Source organism: Malaclemys terrapin, chromosome 4 (genome assembly GCF_027887155.1).
Source record: "Malaclemys terrapin pileata isolate rMalTer1 chromosome 4, rMalTer1.hap1, whole genome shotgun sequence".
NCBI classification, from domain to species: domain Eukaryota; kingdom Metazoa; phylum Chordata; order Testudines; family Emydidae; genus Malaclemys; species Malaclemys terrapin.
In genome coordinates this window covers 22,100,137-22,123,839 of record NC_071508.1, presented here as the reverse complement: position 1 = coordinate 22,123,839, position 23,703 = coordinate 22,100,137, and the positions used below count along the sequence as shown (strand labels likewise).

Below are 23,703 nucleotides of genomic sequence, written 5' to 3'. Positions count from 1 at the left end.
CCAGCCCATCCTTGGCAGGCCTTGTCTTCCTTCACGTTACAGAATCTCCAGGACAACGCTCCCCTCCTAGCTTCCAACCTCATCCTTGGATTTTTGACCCTCCATCCTCCTGCCTCTCAGTCCTGCAGCATGTTGCTAATGCTCCTCAAACACTGGCCTTCATTCCTGTCCCCACCTCTCCCCTCTCTCTGTAAAGCCGGCAGAAGCTGACCCCACCATCAGGAATAGCCTTCGCTACACCTGTCTCCTGAGGCCAGACCCTGAGCTGGTGTAAATCCATGTAGCTCTGTTGAAGTCACCGGAGCTACATCAGTTTTTCTCCGCCGAGGACCTGGGTCCATGACAAACACTATAGCTCCTATCTGCATCCGTGTTTCCTTCCCAACCTGTGACTCCTGAGCAACCCGAGATCAAGGACATCATTGCTTTAATATTTGATGCAGCATCTCTTGTGTTGTTGTATTCTGCCCTTGTACAGGGGTGTGGACTCAAGCTAAATAGGCCCCTTCCATCTCTGTGGGCCCAGTTTTCCCCTTATAAAGCAGAACTCTCTCCATTACAGTCACCCTGGTGTTTGTAAGATCACACTCTCTGCTTGCCTCCATTTCCCCCATGCTTATTCTCCCCCAAACTCAAACATTCCCTCCCTCCGCTGCTGCATCTATGGAGTCCACATGTGTGAGATTGGAACCTACCAGCTCCATGTGTATTGCTTCGTGTGTGCCGACGGGGGTTTGGAGTTTGGGGATGGAATTTGTGGTGCCATGTATCGTGTCCTTATTTTTACCTGGATTTTTAAGGAGCGGCTTGGAGAACAGGTGTGGAGCCAAAGTGAGATGAAGGCAGGCAAGAAAATGTGCTCTCAAAATAAAATAAAATACTGGGGGAGAGAGACTGTGATGAGCCTAACAAAGAAACAGCTGGCACTGATGAACTAGATATAGACAGCCCTTGGAGCCCAGGTATCCTGCTGGCATTGCTGTACGTACCAGCTCTGACCTGCACCATCCCTGCTTTTCCAGTCCTGGACACTCTTCCCCCACAGGTCCTGGGGAGGGACAGCTGTTCTGCAGAGAGTGCAAGTCAGGAGGTGTGTATTTGTGCACATGTGTGTTCCTGCACTACAATGTCCTTAAAGCCCCCCTTTGCACCCTGACCCCCAAATCCTGATGTGGTCTTTGTTTAGGGCTGGTTCCTGAAGGCTGCTCGGACTCTCACTGGCTGCCCGGGGCACAAATTTGATCCCCCACAGCTGGTGATTGGCATATCTAGGTCACACGCCCTTTCCTTTGGTCATGCCCTCTATCTCTGCTACACCAATACCAGCAGGGGAGAGTTGTTCTTCACAGGCTCTGTGCTGCCAGGGGATCCCTCTACGATGGGCTGGTCATGCCACATTAGTGTCAGAGTCCACTAGTGGTACAGCGCAAAGTGGTCGCACCACATTGGTGAGTATCCAGCCCAACGCAGTGATTAAAGTAGATAGAAACAGGAGCTCCTCTCTGCTTAGAGCGGAGATGGGGGAGCTGTGCTCCCCAGCCTTCCCCGCCTCCCCCTTACTTAAGCTTTTGGCTCTGTGTCTGTGTTGTGAGGGGGAAGTTTGATGGGTTACTTAAGAGGGAACCTGAAGCTTGAGGAAGGGAGGGGAAAGTGAGAGAAGCAGCAGACGAGAGAGACGGTAGGAAGGCGGAAAGTGGATGAATATATCCCCATGGGGAGAGGTGATGGAAGTAGGTAGTTCTCATGGGCTGTGCTAAAATTTTCTGAAGCTTCTGGGAGAATGAGAACTCCCCTAGAATGTTGGTTCTGGAGAAGGTATCTTCTCCATTCTGAGCGGTGAGGTCATAATTTTGTACGCACTCAAAGAGACAAGTGGGAGGCTTGGATGAGTTCCAGGAAAGAGGGTCGCCATTGGAGGGACCTGCCTGAGAAATGGGGACGTTAACACTCAGGAAGTTTTGGTCTTGGTCTGGCATCTTGGTCAAATCTGAGACCTTTCTGCACCTTGAGGGAAAATCTCACCCCAGCTCTTTGTGACAGCCTTCAGCTCCTCATGCCCTCTGGAGAGCTTGCTTGCAAAGGTCAGCCAATCTCCTGGCCACACTGGGGGGGGCTGATAAAGATGGCAAACTAAGCTGCGAGAGCTGAGTTTGATACTGCGAGGCCCCTGACATTACTGGAGAACTGATACAAGGGACCTACAGAACTCACTGACCTCCTGGATTTGGGAGAGGAGCAGGCCATGGCCCTGATTTTTGAGGGAAGGAATCCCTCTGCCTTCCCCAAGGACAAGCTGATGTAAAAGAAGGAAGGTGACATGTTTCGCTCCAGCCTCCCTCCCCCACGCCGATCAGGTTAGGCAGCCCCACACCTCCAAAGGAAGCCCAGCATGTCTGGTTTCCCAATTGTTATTGTGGTCGCTGTTTTGTAAGGGCTGGGTGGAGCCTTGGATTCATCATCTCTTGCACTGTACGTCAAAGCCATGACTCGCCGCTCGCCTGCACCCTCCCTCCAGGAAATGGAATTTCTTGGCTTGGCAAGACACCGTTTTCCCAGTGGCTGCCACTCGCACCGTGGCCAGGCCACTCTTGGTTCTTCCTCTCTGTCCCCAACTGGGTGGGGCAGGGAAGCAATATCTTCTTCTCTCTCCCCCGACCCCCTCCCAGCCCCAAATCCTCAGAGCTTTGACTGTGTCGTCACCTGCCAGGAAGGAAAGCTCAGGTGATCTCTCAGGTTTCCCCACTAGTGGGGTCAGCATGAGAAGACGTGTGGATACTAATTCAGCCGAAAGCAGGGATGGGAGACCTGGGCACTAACACAGGCCTGAGGTCTGCATGTGTGTTTGTACAGCACCTAGCGCCACAGTGTCCCCATTCTGCTTGGGGCCTTCAGCAACTACTATCATATTAACAGTAGTGGCTGGCTGGAGACTGGGTTCCAAATCCCTGGTTAGAGCCTCCTGGGTGGGATCTCCTGGGAACACAGGGCTTGCCACACTGGATCAGCCCAGGATCTGTTCAGCCCAGCATCCTGTCTCCAAGAGGGACCAGTCCCAGCTGGCTCAGAGGAAGGTTCTGCAGTTACAAGGACATCCTGCTCCCAGAGACAGCTTCCTCCTGACCCCCAGTAGGGAGTGGCCATGCCATGAAGCAAGGGGGTTCACATCCCTTCCAAACCTCATTTCCTCCCTTCTAGGACCCTCCTGCGATATTCTGCAGTAGTTGCGCAGAAAGCTTCAGTGTACCCCCTCCCCCCAGTGCTGCAGTGGGGTGTGCTCAGACACAGGGGTTCCTGTGTCCCCTGGGGTGGGAGGAAGCATGGTGTCTCCAGGGAAGGGTGTTCTCTACATGTGCTGCAAGAAGAGGAAATTTCTGCTGCGTCCTGGCCCTGTGCAGAAACGTGGGTGTCTGTCTCTGGCAGGCGTTCAGCCGTTACCCTGCTGCTCTTTACCCCATTCGCCTTCTCCAGCAGCGGCTCCTCGACCCTGCTCCCCTTTGCCTCCTGAGCTAACAAGCTCTTGCCTGCACCTATGCTCCCCTTGCAAGCTCTTGCACACCCATGCTCCCCAAAAAAACCCTGTCCCCACGCCCCGTCCCAGTGCGGCACTCACAACCGTGTGTGTGTGTGTGTGTGTGTGTTTGAGGAGCCGGGAAGCTACACAACAGCCGCAGCAGCCTCTCTCTCCATCCCTCCCCCTTCTCTTTGGCTAACTGCTCCAATTCTGTTCTCCTTATTTGGCCACACTGCTCCCAAAGAAGGGGGGTGTGCGGGTGGAGGACGGGGAGGGGGGAGCAGTGGGAGAGACTGGGTGACATCACGGGGCTCGGGGAGAGACAGAAAAAAAAGTTACTTTAAAAAAAAAAAAAAAGAAATCCCTGCGCACTTGAACCAGCAGCTTGCTGCAGTTCCTTTAAAAGGAGATGTCTGTACTGGAGACCTCTCGCGTGCTCTCCCAGCCCCTCCGGGAAGCCTCTAGCTGAAGGAGACACCTCTGTTCTCAGCTCCCCACCAGCAGCAGCTGCCGCCAAACATGTTATTGCAAAACACCGAGCCTGCTCTGGGAGCTGGGCAGGAAAGGGGGGAGCGAGAGGGGAGGTGAAGTCGCAGGCGCTGGTTTGAGGCCTGTCTGGCAGAACCTGTCCGGGGAGCAGAGCTTCCCCTGGGGGGCCCCCATGAGCGCTTTGCGCCCTACACACAACACCCAGTGACCTTTCAGGGGGCGGGGGAGGGTCAGGCTTGTCCAAATAGACACGTTGAACAAGAGTCCCAAAGCAAGACGGGGGGCTGAGGCTTTCGGAGCTGGGATCCGGGCACCTGGCCCCCATTCATATCAAGAGGAATTGGGCATCCAAATCTCCTGGGTGCCGCCAAAAGTCCCTCCTGGGGATTTCAAACCCTGCTCCTGTCTACACTTCACGTCCAACTCTTCCCATTGAAGCCACTGGGGAGTTTAGTCTTTGGCGGGGGCAGAGTTTGGCCCCAGAGGGTTTTGCTGGCGAGGCTGGGCTTTGAGCCCCGAGGGGTTCCCCAACAGGGCTTTCATGCTCTGCACAGCAAGGGAGCCTAGTGCTGACACAGGCTCTGTGTTGTTCTGTGGGGGGCAGTGACACCACGCTGAGTCCCCCCCCTCTGCGCCCTCCCCCTCCCCCCCGCATTGCCTGTGCTTCATCCCTGCACTGAGGCACGACTACGCCAAAACGCAGCAGGCCGGGGAGCTCTGAGGCAGTGGCACGGCCTGCGAGGAGCGGGGTGGTCGTGTAACTAGCAGGGGGCCGCAGTGGAGCGATACCCACCTCTCTAATGCCCAGCATGTAGCAGCCCAGCGTTTCTCATGCTGGGGGTCCCAACCCAAAAGGGGTTTGCGAGAGCGGCGGGTGCTGGCCAGGTGCCCAGCTCTGAAGGCAGCGCCACCGCCAGCAGCAGCACAGAAGTAAGGGTGGCATGGTATGGGTCATCACAGCCTGAAATATTTTCAAGGGGGATCCCAGCCAAAAAAAGTTTGCGAACCCCTGTACCAGCCTGTATTCCAGGAGTTTTCAAACTGGGGGTCGAGACCCCTCACGGGGTCGCAAGGTTATTACATGGGGGGTCGCAAGCTGTCAGCCTGAACCCCAAACTCCGCTTTGCATCCAGCATTTATAATGGTGTTAAATATATGAAAACATGTTTTTAATTCATAAGGGGGGGTCGCACTCAGAGGCTTGCTGTGTGAAAGGGGTCACCAGTACGAAAGTTTGAGAACCAGTGCCGTATTCCATCTCTATTATTTTCTGTCTTTGCATTCAAGGTGGCAGAGAGCCCTTCCCTGCCATGTGCAATTACCCCTTGAGAGCCAGTAACTTGGCAGCTGGTTCTTGCCTGATGAGCCGATAATTGCCCGGTAAAGCCTTGCTCTCCTCTCTTGATACGGATAGAAGAGGGATGCAGGGTCAGGGCTGGAGGTTCCTGGAGGGCAAGGCTATGATCTGGGGCAGGGGATGTGGTTGCGTTTCGGGGCTGGAGGTTTCTGGGGGCTGCACTGTAATGTACCTCAGACCCATCTCTGGCTCCAATAGTTTCTATAGGGGCATTGCTGCCAGCTCTAGAACCCCTTTGTCTCACCTGACGTGAATACATTCATTGCTGGTATCCTTAGCAGAGGAGGAACTTCCCCTCCCAGCCCCTGTGTCCTCCTGCTCTTCTTTGGCTGGTCGGAGGCAGTGTACTCTAGTGCATACAGCTGGGGGCAGGATGTCAGGAGACGTCCATCACTGACCTTTGCTTTGTCCCCTCAGGTTGTCGAGTTGCCATTTGGGGCTCAGGGTCGGAGCCCAGAGCAGCCATCACAATAGCGTCCAACAGCTGGAACGCCAGCGGCAGCCCCGGGGAGGGGCAGGAAGATGGACAGGAGGGAATGGACAAGAGTCTGGACAATGATGCCGAGGGGGTGTGGAGTCCAGACATCGAGCAGAGCTTCCAGGAGGCACTGGCGATCTACCCCCCCTGCGGCCGGCGGAAAATCATCCTCTCAGACGAAGGCAAGATGTACGGTGAGTGAGACCAGGCCGCACTTGGTTTTAGAAGGGATCCAGGCTTGACCCAACAGACACTGCAGGGTCTGTGTGCCTATTCAAATATCCATCATTATGTTTCAGAGTGAACATCCAGTTAAGATGAATAAGAGCAGCTCACACCTCCCTTAGAACCAAACGCTGCCCCTGCATTCCCACTGCAAAGTCCAATTAAATTGAGAATACATCCCTTTGGTTATTATGTTTTGTCTCTGACTCCAATTCAGGGGTAGAGCAGGGAATTTCCTTGGGTTTGCTGCCAGTGCTAGGTGGTTGGCTCTGGAGATGAAAGTCCTCTCTTTCCTCACAGAGCAGGTGGAGCCTGACGGAAGTGTTATGTGAGAGTCCAAGTGGGGATTAGGGATGCCCAAGATGGTAGTAGCTGGGGGCTCAGGATTGAGGTGCAAACATGGGGGGAGCCCAGACCTTGACTAGCAGAGCAAGTTGCGTCAGGATTGAGGTCGATCGGCAGAGCTGCGTTGGGAGCCTATTGCTGGAGCAGCTGGGGATGCGGGGGTGGGTCAGGACTGAGGTGCCTTGGGAGAGCTGTGGGGGGCGGGTGGGTTCTGCAGCACCTGAGGCTCTGACTTTCGGTCTCTCACATCCAGTGGATGATTGAAATCAGCCTGTGTCAGCCCCCGCGTTCTGACCTCATCTGGGTGACTGCTGGCTGGCAAGGGGAGTGGAGGGTGGCAGAGAGAGAGAGAAGGTAAAAGTGAGTTTCTGAAGGGGTATTGCTCCTCCAGGCTCATCCCTCAGGTGCCCCAAGCCTGGACTTCTCTGACACGGAGGCATTAGGAGCTCTTTGTATGAGCGGTGCCTTCCCCTCTGCCCCGTCACTTTCCAAGGCTTGGCCCTTGCTGTCTGCACCAGGGGCACTAACCTAATATCTCAACCACAGTATCTGGGCCGTGTCCCTACTGGCCTGTGGGGAGCACTGAAAGGGAAGCCAAACTGGGGCAGAGGTGGTGGCCATCTTGTAATGGCTCAGGCCTGTCAAGTAGTGTTGAACTCTGTTCCCCATGCTGAGGATCCCTTGCACTCCCCCAGTCTCTGTCCCTCCCTCTGTGACATCTCTCCCTTCTCTCGCTCCCTCCCTCTTTTTTTCGCTCCCTCCCTCTCTCTGCTTTGCCTGACTGACTGGTTTGGTGAAGTTGCAGCCAGAGAGAGGCTCTGCACAGGGAGTCCACACGCCTGGGGCTGGGCGTGAAAGCTGGTGTGTCTGGCCTCTCGTGCAGGTCACAAACAAGACACTTCCTTCTGCTTCCAAGGCTCACTCGGCACTGCCTTTGGATTTGTGTTTTCAAACCGCGGCTTGGCCTCAAAGTTCCCCCCGTGTCGATGGTTTCCCCAGCTCTGAATTTTTGGGGGCCCCATCTGAGAGGAGCTAACTACATTCCCAGAGTCCTCTCCTTGCCCCATGTCTCCATCAGAAGCTCCTCCACTTCCATTTCCAACCCAACAGGCCACATTCATCCAACAGAGTCATGGATTTGGCCTGGTGTCTCCCACTAGAACAGGGTCACCTTGTCAATGCAGGGTCTGGCCAAGGGAAGTCTGTACCCCTTTATTCGACATTGGTGAGGCCTCATCTGGAATACTGTGTCCAGTTTTGGGCCCCACACTACAAGAAGGATGTGGAAAAATTGGAAAGAGTCCAACGGAGGGCAACAAAAATGATTAGGGGTCTGGAGCACATGACTTATGAGGAGAGGCTGAGGGAACTGGGATTGTTTAGTCTCCAGAAGAGAAGAATGAAGGGGGATTTGATAGCAGCCTTCAACTACCTGAAGGGGGGTTCCAAAGAGGATGGAGCTCAGCTGTTCTCAGTGGTGGCAGATGACAGAACAAGGAGCAATGGTCTCAAGTTGCAGTGGGGGAGGTCCAGGTTGGATATTAGGAAAAACTATTTCACTAGGAGGGTGGTGAAACACTGGAATGCGTTACCTAGGGAGGTGGTGGAGTCTCCTTCCTTGGAGGTTTTTAAGGCCCGGCTTGACAAAGCCCTGGCTGGGATGATTTAGTTGGGAATTGGTCCTGCTTTGAGCAGGGGGTTGGACTAGATGAACTCTTGAGGTCCCTTCCAACCCTGCTATTCTATGATTCTATGATTCCACCCATTGATGGCTCTGGGAGACTGGGGCCCGTCGCCTCTTGGATTCAACTTTAAATACGTTATTGGCGTGACAAGATAGGCAAGTGTGGCCCAAGTCAGTGCATTCAGCATCTTCAGCTGGAAGCAGGAAGCCTCATTGATACAGGAACCTGCCTCCACCCATTGACGGTTCAGTGGTTTAGGATGCGGTGCCCACGCTCCAGTTTCCATAGCTTTGTTGGCGTGACAAGCTAGACAAGTGCTTGCCTGAGTCGAGAGTGAGTCTGCGCCGAGGACAGGCTGGCAGTTAGAGTTCAGCCCAAGTCGGTGGCGGGTGGGGGGTCTCTTTGTGCGGTGATTTGGGTGACTCTCAGCCCAGTTCCTGGCAGGTCAGTTGTCCACATCAACACTTCACCATCTCAATTGGCACCTTCGCGGGTGTTGTCAGCAGCGAGGCCATTGAAACTCGCCTCCCCTTGAGGGGGTCCTTCCAATGCAGACGCGGGACGCACCTGCCCTGCTGCTGGCTGTTCTCTATCTGCTCGGGGGTGTCAGTCTTTAGGGCTGTCAGTCCAGGACTCTTCTCCAGCACTATAAGGAAGTCCGACCCCATTTCCGGCATCCTCTGCTGAGATCTCTCAAGTCCCAACAGCTCAGCACAAGGTTGGGCTTGCTCAGTGCTTGGATGAAAAACCTCCAAGGAAACCCAGGGAGCTGGTGAGAATGGCACCAGTATTTCAGTGCAATGCGAGAGGAGGGATATGCTGCTGGAGCGGGGCCTTTCTAATGAAATGGACAATAGAGGTTTAAACCCCCTCAAACTGTTCTGGGCTTTCTGCCTCCCTCGCTGCTAGTGACTTGGGCTGTGTGTAAACATATGTTGTCTTCTCCTCCTCTGCTCCGGGCTGAATCCTCCTGTGATGTCACAACTCTGTGTTTGTGACCTCAGACCTGTCTCCATGGGGATGGACTGTCATATTATAAACACTGCGTTATGACCTCAGAGGATGACCCATGGAGGTGGGGGTGTACACTGTCTAATAGTGGTTAAAGTGCAAGACTAGACTTCAGGAGATCTGGGTTCTGTTCCCAGCACTGCCACTAACTCTGCCTCGGTTTCCCCATCCTAATAATAGGGAGAATACCTACCTTACACTTAATGTGTTCGTCTCTGTAAAGCACTTTGGAATCCTGGGAGGATGTGAGAGAAAGGCTAAGGATTTAGGATAGTTATATATTGATTATATTCTGAGAAACTGGGCACAGCTCTTACACCCGATCAGAACTGGCCAGTCGTGTCTTTGCACCAATCCCTCAGGAATCAGCACTGAGCTGAAGGGAATTGAAGACGGCTGGTAATGCCTTACCTCTCTCTCTCTAGTTGCAAAAGACTCTAAAACACGTGACCAATTGGGCACAGAACACCCATGAAATGCAGCCACCTCTGGGGAGGGGGACAGTCGCCAGCACACTGCACGAGTTTGTCTTTTTAAGTTCTTCCCTAAGCATTGGCCATTCCATTAACAGCTCCCCTCCCCTTGCACTGGTCTCACTGGCTTTCCATGCCTCTCCCCCTGTTCTCAGATCTTCCTGCAACAAAGCAAGATTTCTCCCCACCCCTGTTCCAAAGATTCGGGGCCACCCAAAGGGATGTGCTTCACTACACCGCCTTTCAGCCCTTGCACCCCTGCTCCCCACTCATGCCGCCCAGCAGGGGCCCTTCTAGCCCAGGGCCTCGGGGACGGAGGCTGGGGAGCGCAGGGATTCCAAAGCGGGTGCATTTTTTGGATTTCTCTGGGAATAGTTGGAGTGCCACTAGGGAGCTTGGCCTCCACTCAACAAACCCAAGTGTGCAAACTGGTTTTTCCAGCCCCTGGGAGACATCTGGCAGTTGCTTAAAGAGACGGCAGCCTAATTCTGCTTTCATCTTCCACGCTGCCACACTTGGTACAGAAACTCATTTTCACCGTCTTCTCTTGCTGTGCCCCCCCCCCCCCCCCCCCCCAGTTTTTCTCTGCCTCACCCAATCCCTCCCGCTCTCTTTTGTAGGCAGTGTTTAGAACTGGGGGCAGGGCTGCGGGGAACCATCCTAGTCTCCCTCCTAGAGGAGAGAGCAAGGAGGGGTCTGTTGAACCGAACGTACAGTGGGCCCAGGTCTGTGTCTAGTCTGGGAGGGGGCTCAGAATAGCTGGGCGAACTCATAGTCCTTGGGCACCCAAGTCCACCTGCAGGAGTATGACTTGGAGAGGCTGTGAGCTTCCCTACCCCAATCCTAGTTCTTCTGGGAGAGGAGGGATTGAAATCACCATGACCCTTGCCTCTGATCTTTAAATCGTGATGTGAGGACCTCAGTAACTCAGCCAGAGGTGAGGGGGTCTATTACAGGAGGGGGTGGGCGAGATTCTGTGGCCTGCAATGTGCAGAAGGTCAGCGTAGATGATCATGGTGGTCCTGTTCTGGCCTTCAAGTGTATGATCTGCATGGCCTTAAATGAATCCCTATGTTTGTGCCCCCAATTTGTCTGGTGGGGCTGTTGACCCCTTTCATGGGTGTTATTTCCAGCCTGTATGAGCGCCCTGTGCGGCCCCCTGACGAGAAACCCCATGGAGAAGCCAAGGATCTCCATGCTGGAATAGTGGAAGCAATAGCAAATGAGTCATTGGCCGCGCAGAATCCGGGGTCCTCCCCACAGGGGAAGGGCTTAGCTCACACCTGGCACGGGTTCTCCAGGCCACACAGCCCCAGAGGGTCTCTCGGCCGTGACCAGAGGGAGACTAATCCCAGCAGAGCCAGGGAACCCCACGTACCCCACTGTTTATCTAGGCAAAGGGGGTGCTGTTCATCTACTGTTACCCCATTTCCTTTTGTTCCTGCCCAACCTGCTTACCTCCTGGTACTCCAGTATCCCACTAAGAGAATACTCTAGTATTCTATAGCACTAGCCCCAGACTTGCCATTGAAACCAGTAACGTCGTGGACCATCACGACAGCATCCAGTAGTATTTTCTTCTCTGAGGATTTCTGCAGTAACATCCCCTCCCAACAGCTTACATGAGTCTCATTACGGTATTGCTGGCCGTTGTTTGTTAGCTGTAATACAGTAGTGCCTAGAGGTCTCAGCCGAGACCGGGACTGCATTGTGCTACGCAGTATGAAGCAGTCCCTGCCCTGAAACACTTGCAATCCCCTGCTGTAGCGTTCTTTCCTTGGGGATGCCACTGTGCTGATGGGCCTAGACAGGACACGGTGGGGCATTCTGTAGCTTCCCTTGATGAGGGCTTCTCCAGCCCACCAGCATGGCTATCTATCCAGGCAGGCATTAGAGATGGGATTCTCCAGGAGGATCCCGGAGCATTGTAGCTCTGGCGCTGTACTTGAGGGGTAGGGGTGCTCTGATTGCAGAGGGACTGAGCGCCCAGCCGCTGGCATAGAGAGGCCGAGGGAAGCAGCGGAAGGGGGGCAACCTTGACCTATGGTAACCTCTAGCATTTGAATGGTGGCCAGGCTGTGAGCATGGGGTGATTGCGGAGGGCTGGGGCTTGTCCGGCAAGGGGTGTCTCTCTGTCTCTCAGGGTTGTTGCCAGGAACTCAGGGAGCCTGCGCCTTGCCCCCAGACAGCAGGTGTAACTTGAGTTGGACTCGGCCAGGGCTGGTATGCTGCGGCGCGCGGATTGGCTGGAAGGTTGTCCCACTAGGTTATTTTTAACAGAGCCGTCCAACTGGTTCACGTGGTGGTGTCAGGGGAGAGGAATTTGGGGAATGTGGTAATTTGGAGGAGGGACCGTGCCCTCCTAGAGGGAATGGCACAACCTCTGGTGAATCACGGGGCTGGGACAGCCCTGCAAGGCCTGCCGGTACCAGAGAGTGAGAGAGCACGACCCTTAGCTACCTGGTACCATAGAGATGGGGAGGAGGGGCATGCACGGGGGCCTTCCCGCTGTTCCCAGAGTCTGTCTCACACACACACACACACACACACACACACACACACACACCCACCCACCCACCCACCCACCCACCCACCCACCCCCTATGTAGAGGGAGGAGAGTTACCTGCAGCACAGTTCACCACAGGGCGGGGAAAGGAGAAGTGACACATGCTGTTAAAATAGAGGTGAGGGGAGAGGACATGTCTAGTGAGAGAGAGACACACAGAGGGGGGAGACCCGCTCACAGCACTTGGGGAATGATGACCCCTTGAGGCCTCTGCAAACTTCCAGAGCAACTGGAAGAGGCTCCCATCGTACAGGGAACCCTGCAGTGGCAGGGCCGAGAGTGCGCTGTTAATACCCGCTGAAAATAGTCCAGTGTCCCAGGCCCATACTGCGCCGGCTATGCTGTGCCCCGCTGCGGGGCGTGGGCTGCCCCATATGACCGCACTGTGTTTGTAGTTCCTTCAGCCGTGCTCAAGATTTGTAGGATGGTGGGGATGGAGGAGAGCTGGTGTGTCCCCACAGTGGGAGGGCAGGAAATACAATCACCTCACATTGACCCGCTCCACCCCATAGTCCTCCCCTCCCGGCAGGGTCCTGCAGTACATTGTAGGAACTATAGGACGCCTACTGACCCCGAAGCCCCTCTCCTCCACTGTGGTCACTTTTTCTTCTTTTCTTGTCCTCCTTTCTCCACCCTCCTCTTCCTCTCATCTTTGCCTTCGGGCCTCTACTCTCAGCGCTGCCCTCTCCTCTCTGTGTCTCCTCCCTTGCCACCCTCTGTCCAGATCCAGGGATCTTCAGGGTTCTCTCCATTGCTCTCACATACACCCTGCCACCTCTTTCCTGTTTCCCCCTATGCCTTCCACCATGCTGTGGGGCCAGGAGTGCAGCCTCTTCAGGCCACTAGGCCTCCCTGCTGCTACCTCCTAGGCCAGGGCCCACCATGACTCTGGATCCTTCAGGTCTCTTGTCTCCCTGGTCCCGGCCTAGCTGTAACCCCCAGGCTCTTGTGCTCTGACAGCTCACCAGGGAGTCAAGAGAGATATCCACGCTGCCAGGGTGAGCAGGCAGGCTGTGTGGCTACCTGCCATGTACTTCCAACAGCACCTCTCCAAGGCACAGCTAGCATGGGCGCCAATAGCAACTGGGCAGCTTCCGCGCCTTGTGATGGGAGCGGTGCAGAGGCCGAGAGAAGTGGCGTCTGGGGCGCTCGGGGTTTGAGAGGCCCCTGGGTGAGGGTGGAAGACCAGACCTCAGACCCCAGGGGTGAACAGGAAGGAAATGGCTGCGGCAAGCCAGGTACTTAGCAGTTGTTCCCTGATTACTCTCCTTGGGCTGCGTTTATTTCTAATGTGTAGTTTGCAATGGAGAGGCTGTGAGGGGAAATGCATCTAACAGTGCCAATGCTCCCCCCACCCCCAAGGGATCGGCCTCACCGGGCCCCTCAGATAGCACCCCGAGACTGTTGGTCTTGGGTGGAAGGAGTGGGGAGCGGCTGAGGGCTGGAATCTCCTCCTCTCCCTCACGTCTTTGGGGTAGCCCGGTAGGTACAGACAGGTCAGGCTGGGCCTTGGCCCACCTGATTCTGTGCAGCTAGAGACTAGGAAACCAGAGCCCCAGGTTGTGGGCGTTTATGGGAATGCAGGATTAGCTACAGCTGCCTTCTAAGGGGAAGTAGTCCAGCCGTCCCCTGTGGGGGTCAGTGTTAACCCAGGGCGCGGGGAATCACTCCAGCTGTTCCCTGTGGGGAGCCCCATTACTCCCAGGCAAGCTTGCCTGTGTGTGTGTGAGGGAAGAATGGCCGAATGGATGGGCCACTGGACTGGAACTCAGGAGACCGGAGTTCTATTCCTGTCCTGCTGGGTGACTTTGGGCAAGTCACTGCCCCGTTCTTTGTGCCTCAGTTTCCCCATCTGTAAAGTGGCCTCACAGGGGAAGTGAGGACTGGCTAAGTGAGTGCTCTGGGGGCAAAGGGGGGGTTGCCCCACCCCCGTAAGGAGTTGCACCTCCCCGCCCCCCAAAGGGGGGTCCCTGCTCCAGCTGCTCTTTGTGGAGGGAGCATTGTTACTCCTGCGTATGGAGCCTTCTTTCTCTTGCCCTCCCCGGGAGGCATGGGACGCAGCTGACCCAGTGCAGCACCTGGCGCTGTCTGTCACTGTGCTGCTGGCGGGATTGCAGGGGCGTGAGGAGGGGGCGAGGAGAGCTCATGCTTCTTCCCTTACAGTGTGAGGCCTGTTCGGAGAGCCCCTCCCCCGGCCCCCAGAAGGCGCGGGGCGTCGGGCGCTGCTACAAAAGTTGTTTGGCTTTTTTACTTTTTTTTTTTTTTTTTTTAAATCCTAAACTAGCTCCAAGGGCATTTTGACTAGCTCCAACCACCACCATCTGGTCCATTAAAATAAATCTGGCGTGCTTCCCCACCCCCACATCGGTTGGGAGTGGGGGAAGGGGGGAAGGAGAGAGAAGAAAGCTCCCAGCTGCTCTGAGGTTTGAATTTAGATTGGCCACAGCTGGCCTGTAAAATGTGGAGCAAAAGCACTTCTGCTTCGGATTAGGCCGAGGATGTCGGGCAAGGCTGTTTAAAAGGCCAGTGCTGCTGGAAATGCGGATTGGGCCATGGGGAAAATTTTGGGGGTTGCCAATGTTGCTTACATCTGAACCCAAATCTCGTGCCGTGCTCTTCGCCCATTTCCGCAGGCTCACTGGCCTCCTGCTGCAGCCTGTACAGTTGCCAGTTTCCCTCCCAGACGGAGGGAGGTGTCTCCGAGAGCAGTGATCCCAAAGCACCAGTTTCCCGGTGGAGCGAGCGCTGAAAGCTCTCCTACCGTTCTTGGCGGTGTCCTCCAAGAGCGGCGTGGGAGGGAGTTTCTGGGTGTCCTGTGTCTGCGCCCGGCTCTCTGGTCGGCACAAACCGCCCGCCGTTCGGTGCGTGCTGTCAGTCAGAACGGTCCCCTCCATCGTGGTCATTTCATTGTGTCCTGGCCCCTCTCTTCCCATAAACGCTGTCACCAGGACCCTCACAGGCCCTTCCAGCCTGCCCCACCGGCTGGCTCAGTCATGCCTTGACAGCTGCCAGGACAGCACCCCCTTCTGGCAAAGCCTTGTCACTTGACATGTGGCTCAGAGAGAAACCTTGGTTAGGCCAGGGCTGGGGTGTTCTTGGACTAGGGAAGAGAAGCGTTTGGGTGTCAGGGACAGGGCAAAGGACCTGGCAAGATGCTCCTGCTTTGATCTTGTTCTTACTCTTTGGCTTGCTCTAGGTCGCAATGAATTGATAGCGAGATACATCAAGCTCCGGACGGGGAAAACACGGACGAGAAAACAGGTAAAAAAAACCTGCTTTACTTTATTTGAAGAAAGGGTCCGAGCGCGAGACCTTTGGCTGATAGACTCAGCCTCGAGGACAGTGCTGGGAGTCTGGCGCGCTTCGCTCGGCTTATCGTCGCGCTCTGGGAAGACGAGGAAGGACTGTGTGAACTAGCAGGCAAAGCCCAGGGCAGAGTCTGGATGCCTGGGTTCCACGTCCAGCTCTGCCGCTGGCTTGCTGCGCGTCTCGCATTTCCCCTTGCTGTGCCCCCTTTTCCCCATCCGTGCAATGAGGATTACGCTGAGCTGCATCATGACGGGGGTTATGAGGCTCAGACACGGCTCACTGGGAGCTGCTCTAGCCCAGCAAAGGGGGGGGATAGCGATTGTTGAGAGACCCCCCTACCCCACCGCTTACCGGCTGCTTGAGGTCCAGGAACTGATCTGTTCCTGCACACTCATCTTATCTCCTCCCGTGGGCTACAGCTCGCTGGGCAAGCAGGGTTGGGTGAGCCTCCTGTATGCTGCACCTGCCTGGTGTGGCACTCTGTCCCCCTCTGGGTGTGGCCAGGCCAGCTAGAGATGGATGAGTCTGCTGCAGCCTTGGCTAACGGCTTCTTTTAGCTGAGGCAGTAGAGGCTCATGTGCTAAGATCCAGCAGGTTCCCGGCTGCTATCATCCCACCGTGAGGCGTCAGAACACCTGGCGTTTGGGATTCCGTTGGGGTCAGCACTCCGGTGTGTGCCTGCGTAGCCCAACCTCGCCCATCCCCGAGCCTCGTGAGAGGCCTAGTGGGCCCAGCCACGTCCCAAGAGCAGCCCTCTGCATGGGGCAGCGACATGTCTGCCTCCTCTCCTGGGGGGAGCCATGATGGCGAGTGGGGCATGGGAAATGTTAATTGAACCTTCCAAAGTCATTTGGTTTGGGGTTTGGTTTGTGATTGGGCCTAGGGCTCATGGGATCTTCCTGTTTTATACACACCCTGCCCTATCGCTTCTGGAGGAATCTGGGCCTGAACCCAAACACCTCTAGATTCGAATCTGGATCTGGATTGGGCACCTGGCACCTTTCTTCCTACTAGGCCAGGCCAGCCTCCAGCTCTGAATGGTCACTGGCGTGTTTGAGATCTCTAGTGAAATCCTGCATCTTTCACCCCCTCTCTTCTTCTTGATCCAGCTCTAGAGTCCCTCTCTGCCAGTACCCTTTCCCAGGACAGGGGGCGCTTGTGTAACCCAGGTGCCTCAGATACCCCGGTGCTGGTGCACTAGAATACTGTCCTGTGAGCCGTGGGCATGGGCAAAGAGCTCTCTCCCACCCCCACCAGAAGCTCGGGCTGTTGTGGCGGGAGAGTCATAGAGCTCCTTGTTCCCACCTGCATCCCCTCCCTCCAGCCAGCCCTGTGCTCCTCGCCCCCATTCATTGTATTGGATGAGGTGTGCAGAACTGGGGACTAGCACCAGGGCAGCATTGAAAATCAGCTGGCAGTGAATCACACCTGCTGTGGGAGCTCTGGGGTGTTACCTGCCTGATGGGACCAAGGGAGGAGGAGTCCTGTCTCCATTTCCACGCCTGTGTCTGTGAATGCTTCTGGACCAGTCCAGGGACGGAGCTGATTGTTCATAAGCCGTGGAGAGGCTCTTTCCATTTGCAACAGGTCCGGTTGCCAACAGCCGTCCCGCTGCTCCCCATGCTTGAAACTCCCTCTGGCTGTGTCCAGTGCATGCTCTGTGATGGGATTAGAACAGCAGGTCACCGGTGCTGTGACTGGCTGTGGTTTGTAGCAGGGTTCCTGCCAACGCGAGGGGGAAAGGATCTTGGAAATCTGACTGCCACTTACTCGTTTGCTCCCCCCCTGGCTTGTGACAACAGGTAGCTCTAGACTGGCTGGCAAGAGGAGCCGCAATGGGGGGCAGGACAGTCTAATGAACTGGGATTTTGGAGACAAGGGTTCGATCCCCAGCTCAGACAAAGACACCTTGTGCAAATCATTAATCTATCCTTGTGCCTCAGCTCCCCATCTGTAAAAGGGGATAATAGCACTGCCCTACCTCCGAGGAAGGATAAAATCCATCAGTGATTGCTACTGCATTGATGGGGGCAGTATAAGCACCATAGATAGACTGATTGATTTTAAGGTGCTTGGATCCTATGGGCGGGAGGGCTGTCTAGGTACGTGGATAGAAGGAAGACCACGTTGGCTCCATGCAGTAGAACTTTTCCTCTGTGTTAAAGTTTTGAAATGATCCCTTGAAAACTTATCTGAGCTTGGCGGTAGGGGCGGGAGCGCAGGGGCAGGTGCCACTCGAATGGATGAATAGAGGGGAATTTTGTTATGGAGCGTGCAGCCCTCACTGGGTCCCCTCTGGAGGCAGAGGTTTGAACCAAGAGCAAACTGAACCTGGTGATCTCCATCAGAAATGTGTCCGAGGCATCTCGATGCACGGCAGACAGTCTCTGCGCTGGAGAAGCAGCCAAGGGGCTGGGACTAGTTGCAAGAGAGCAGGATGTAGGGGCAGCTGATGGTCAGAAGGGAGCGTGTGGGAAATGATACCACATTGCTGCACAGATGAGGCCAAAATTTCCAGCTCTGGGTGATCCAAGAGAGGTTCCTAACTCCATATTCCGGGTTCTGAATAGAAAACATCCTGCACAACACCGTCAAAAGACGAGCCTGGAGACTTAAATTCATAGCTCTGGTGGACTTAATAAAGACCCTGGATTTATGGCTCATTACAGCAACCTGTAACCCACTAAGCCTCCTTTGTCCTAGGACTGTAGAGCTATGAAGTGCTCACTTCCTCTTGAATGGTCTCTTTAACCTATGTTAATGCGTATCTGTTTCACCTTGTGTTTAGCTGTGATGCTCGGTGTACCTTTCCCAGACCAGAATCAGAGCTCTGTGTGGCTCGAAAGTTTCTCTCTCTCACCAACAGAAGTTGGTCCAGTAAAAGATATCACCTCAATACAGCTATAATGACACTGCACACACCTGATTTTCCAAGGTTTACAGCTCTCATTGACCTGAGTGAGGGTTGTGGATGCTCTGAAAACCAACCACCTTTTATTTAGGTCCCTGTCTTTAGATGCCCAGACTTGGAGCTTGTCTACATTTGACAGCACTTCAGTGTAGACGCTCAATGATGCCAGGGGTTCTCCTGCCGGCATAGTTAATTCATAAGAACGGCCGTACCGGGTCAGACCAAAGGTCCATCCAGCCCAGTATCCTGTCTTCTGACAGTGGCCAATGCCAGGTGCCCCAGAGGGAATGAACAGAACAGGGAATCATCAAGTGATCCATTCCCTGTCGCCCATTCCCAGCTTTTGGCAAACAGAGGCTAGGAACACCGTCCCTGCCCACCTCCCCGAGAGGCAGTAGCTAGGTCGATGGAAGAATTCTTCTGTCTGTCTAGTGCTGTCTACACCAGGGGTCAGGTGGGCATAACTACATTGCTCGGGGGATGGATTTTTCCCAGCCCTGAGCGATGCAACAGGGTCGACTTCACTTTTTTGAGTGAACCTGGCCCTGAAAATTTTTGCCTGTGTTTTTCCTCCTCTTTGAGCAGCACAATTCACAGAGATGTGGGGGAGCCCACTGGAGTCTGTTCTGGCTCCTGCGTCTTCCCTGATTCACTATGCTGCAACTGCAGGGCCAAATTCCGCCTGGCAGAGCGTCGCAGGGTTGACACGGCTGTGTGGAAGGGCAAAATTTGCCTTTCAGAAACTCCCTCCCTGACGATGATGCACGAGAAGGAAAGAGCCCGGCTGATCGTGCAAGCCTGGCAGTTAGAGAAACCATCTCTTTGTTGGTCAGATATGTCCCCTTTGCAGAGAACCACCAAGCGCTAATAGCCTTGGCGTCCACAGCACCGTTGGTTGCAGAGTTAGAACCAAACTGCAAAGAAACAAGAGGGGTGTGCTTGCGGGGCACGTGTCCGCTCTACGGGCCAGATCCTTGGCTGGCATAAACTGGCGTAACATTTACACCAGCTGAGGATCTGGCCTGATAATTTTGGCCACTGTTGCTCGCGATCCATAGGAGGAGTGCTAGTTCTCAGGAGCCTCCGCTGACCCCCGGGCTGGCCCCATGTATCTCAAGCGCTCGGTGCGCTGTTGTCACGCAGCGCAGTGCGGGATCATGTCTTCATTCTCTTTGTGTTTTCCTTTTTGAACGGCTTGGCGGGCCCTAGGTGTCCAGCCACATACAGGTTCTAGCTCGGAAGAAGGTGCGGGAGTACCAGGTTGGCATTAAGGTACGTTGGAGACCCTGCCCATGCGTCCGTGGTGTGTGAGCATGGGGCAGCCCCTCTCCTTCCTATCCTCTGCTCTGGTTGACGGCTCTGCTGTTTTCCCCTCTCCTTCTGCTTTCTCTCTGCAGGTCTCTAGCCACTTGCAGGTTCTAGCCAGACGGAAATCTCGCGAGATTCAGTCCAAGCTGAAGGTACGCGCTCCCCGGCTTCCCCCCACCTCCCGCTTGCCCCCGAGCAGTGGCCGTGCTGACGACTAACACACTCAGCTCTGTGGTGTGCCGCTTTCTCTTTCCTTTTTATGTCTTTCCCCCACTCCCTTCGTTCCTGGAACCAGACGCTCCCTGGGGAAGGGGTGGCAGGAAGAGACTGCAACAGGATCTCTCCAGCTGGAGAGGTCTAGCTAGGAAGCTCCTGAGGTCAGATAGAGGCCTCCCTGGAGAACGTCCTCCCACGTGCCCTTTGCAGGATGGTGAGCGCTGTGCCCGCGTTGGGACCTGCTCTGCACGGAGCGGGGAGTGCAGGGTTGGTAGGTTGCCAGGGCTGGCCAGAGCCCGAGCGTCCCAAAGGCAGTAAAATAGCAAGCAAGGGTCTTAGGCTTTCCCCTTAATGCTCTTCCTCCTCCCCACAAGCTCCTGCACTGGGCAAGGCTCTGCGTGTTTCCCTGTAGCTGGGAGGGTCACGGCCTCCCCCAGGCTGCAGAGATGCATCATAAGTTGGCTGCTGCAGGACCGTGAGGGATCAGTGCAGGCTGGAGCCTAACCTAGCCAGGTGCTGCTCCAGACTAGTTTGGTAGAACTGGGCTGGGGGTCAGGACCGCGTGCTGGGCGCCTCCCCAGCGGACGCCATAACGTCTAAGGGGCGGGAATGAGATGCAGAGTCCACACCTGTGCCTGAGGCTGAGGGCCAGGAGCAAGGGGCTTTGCAGGGCGATGCTCCCCCAGCAGATGCTGACGCTCATGGGTTGATTCCATGCCTGTGCGGAGTGATGCTGTCCCAGCTGGTTCTAGTGCACTTGGGCTGCGTGGGCCACCTGGAATAACTGCTCCGGAAGGTGTCGGGGTGCTCAAGCTATGGGGCCCACACTCTGTGACGCTGCCCCCCGCTCCTCCCCATAAGGAGACACGTGGGTGTTGGGGCCTGTACTTCTAGTCTGCAGGGGAACAGTCGGGCTGTTGGACCAGCACAGGGAGATGTTGGGTGGGGGATGTTTGAGCCGCAGGGCTCATATGGTGGAACGTACTCGCTAGTGCAGGGATACTCAGCCAGGAGCTTTGGGGCTTCCCATGGAGACCCTGCTCCAGTTCATTCTGGCTGCCTAGCGGTCAGGCTAGGGATCCAGGAGCCAAGGGAGCAGAGCAAGGATAAAACTGGAATGTTGTCTCTTCTCTGGTTGGCTTTTCTTTCTCTCCTTCCCTCTTTCTAAGTGGAGTTTGACTAACCTTTCAGTAACCGTTTCCACTGTGTGTTCTCTGTATTGTTGTTTGCTGGGTGCCAGAGGCACATGTGGGTGGGGTGGGGTCACAGGGCAGGGTGCGGGGAGGGGTTTTGCAACTGAAATGAAAGTTCTCATCAGGACGTTCCTCCTTTTGTGGTTGTCGTTCATTTTGTATTGTGGGAGCCCCACCATCGGGGCCCCATTGTGCCAGGCACGGCACATGTGCACACGCTTAACTAAAAGACCCTGCCCTGAAGAACTTGAGTAGGAGACGAGAGACAACAGGTGGATGCCGCAAACAGAGGGGAAGAACACACCATAATAGTGCAATAACTATGATTAGCCTGCACGGCGCGGGGGCCACTCCCAGGTGGCGGAGAAATCTCGCCGCTGGTCCCTATGCGTTTGTTTGTTCCAGTGCCCTCTGTCTTCCTGTCCCATTTAACAAGTCCAGGCAGAAAATCCCTGCAGAATTGAATAGGGAATTCTCTCCCTACTGTAGAGTCTACAGGATTGTTCAAAAGAACCTAGAGAGAGGCTCTGTCTCACTGTTAAATTCTAGTATAGGGTTTGCGAGTCATTTCTATAGGTCCCTATTAAATTCCATCTGACTCTTCCATAAGGACAGTAACTCCTCTGGCCACTGGGGACTCTCAGTAACTGGTGCGGACGGAGGCTGTACTTAACAAGCCTTTCTTACTCTTCTAGAAGGGGGGATGGGCACTTGAGGGCAATTTTGGAAGGGCCAACAGGGCCTGTGTGTGGAACAACCGTGCCTCCATTTTGGGATCCTCTTTTAATACAGCCAAGTCCGACTGCCTTTCGGTTCTCACTACGCCTCAAACGTGTGTCCGTGCACGTAGCTCTTAGACGCTACAGGACTGTGTAATACTGATTTTTAAAATACATCCATCTCCTGAGTCTCTGGGGGCTCTTAAAATTGGTTCAAAATGAATCGGCCGATCAAGCCTCGAGTTAAGCTCTGAGGAGGAAAAGCAATATATGATCTGATGATCAGGGCATGCATACATAGTAAGCAACTAGGACAGTGGTTCTCAAACTTTTTTACTGGTGACCCCTTTCACACAGCAAGCCTCTGAGTGTGACCACCCCTTATAAATTAAAAACGCTTCTAAATATATGTAACACCATTATAAATGCTGGAGGCAAAGCGGGGTTTGGGGTGGAGGTTGACAGGTCACGACACCCCCCCCCCATGTAATAACCTCGTGACCCCCTAAGGGTCCCGACGCCCAGTTTGAGAACCCCTGCACTAGGATGACCACAGATACGCTGGGAAAGATTGCAGAACCCTCTGTTCCTGCTGAGTGAGCCAAATAGTTATTGCAAAAGGGAAACCTTGCTCCTTTTTCCAGTTGCCTCATGTAAACACACAGACGTCTAGGGACAGATTGTCTAGTGCTCCACACCCAGTGTGCACCCGCTGCACTGAGCTCTTCTGAAAATGTGGCCACTTCCTTAGAGGCCCGAATGGGAGCTCAGCTGTTGAGGTCCATGCAGTTTGGAGAGAGAGAGATGAGCTGCTGATGCACACATCGATTTCCTGGTTTTAATCCTCTCCTTCCTATGGCTCCTCCCCAATGTCCCTGGAGCTGAGCATGATAAGCAGAGGTTATTTTTGGTGCCTGTTTTCTCATTTCACTTTGCCAGCTTTAAAACTTGTAAGAGGTGGTGAATGGGAAAGACTTGATGATATTAAAAACACAGAAGAGCCAATAGCCCAAATGAGGATCTATGTGGCAGGCCTGGAAATTCTCAAATCAATCCGTCATAAAACAGCTGAGAAGCATTTCCTCAGACGCATCCCTTTAAATCTCCTCTACCCAGCACTCTTCCCGCTCCTCTCTCCACTCAGATCTACATGTGAACAGCCACTCGGTTCACAACCAAATACATGGTTTCCACCGTCGCCACCCCCACTATAAAAATGGTTCCAGTGCCCCTGTTCACATACAGCCAGGCACTCCTCATTCCCTGCCTTTCTGCTGTGTGCACGTATAGAACCGGGCCTGCCTCTGCTGCTGGTGCAGCTGTCACACACGTACATGTGTGCGCTGGGTAAGGTTGCTTCATGCCCAATCAGCCCTTGGCTCACTATCCTTAGCTTCACGTTCTAGTGTAGCCTATTCTGGTATTTCACGGCGGCCCGTGCACTACTCAGTGGTGCCTAAATGAGAAGAGGTTACCAGCCCGCACGGATCTGTCGTACCCATTCACACCCTGGCGTCCCACAAACCCAGATTGCCAGGCAGGGTCATAAACACAGAGAGACCAGGTCCATTAGAAACCACCCAGGTTTAGATTTGGTTTGTTTCCAAAGTCAAACCCATCTTCCCTTTGTTCTTCAAAGGGTCAGTATGTTAATGACGCCTATAAGGGTGCAGACGTTTATCTGCTCTGGGATTGTTGCAAACATACTAACTGTTACTATTCCTTTCTTTTACGTACAGGCCATGAACTTGGTAAGTAGTGCTTGAGTTTGCAGTTACTTTCTTTAAATGTCTCTTTATCCCTTTAATATTCCTTGGCCCTCTCCCATGGACAGAGACCTCCCAAGAAAAAATCCCTGGTATCAGTGATTCAGTGCGGGGGTAGAGGGGTGTTTTCTCTCTGAATC

General features: G+C 54.5%; 1 protein-coding gene across 3 annotated transcripts in view; it reads left to right on the top strand.

The window, feature by feature from the left end:
- TEAD3 (TEA domain transcription factor 3) overlaps positions 1–23,703 on the top strand; it is a 57,034-nt gene that overhangs the window by 19,933 nt on the left and 13,398 nt on the right. The window contains exons 2-6 of one of the 3 annotated variants that reach the window (XM_054025334.1): positions 5,775–6,029; positions 15,338–15,402; positions 19,571–19,633; positions 19,759–19,821; positions 23,537–23,548. In XM_054025334.1, the coding sequence (XP_053881309.1) occupies positions 5,894–6,029; positions 15,338–15,402; positions 19,571–19,633; positions 19,759–19,821; positions 23,537–23,548 (339 nt within the window). In that variant the 5' untranslated portion in view covers positions 5,775–5,893. The remainder of the gene's footprint in view (positions 1–5,774; positions 6,030–15,337; positions 15,403–19,570; positions 19,634–19,758; positions 19,822–23,536; positions 23,549–23,703) is intronic. The other 2 variants (XM_054025336.1, XM_054025335.1) reach the window with 2 other exon arrangements.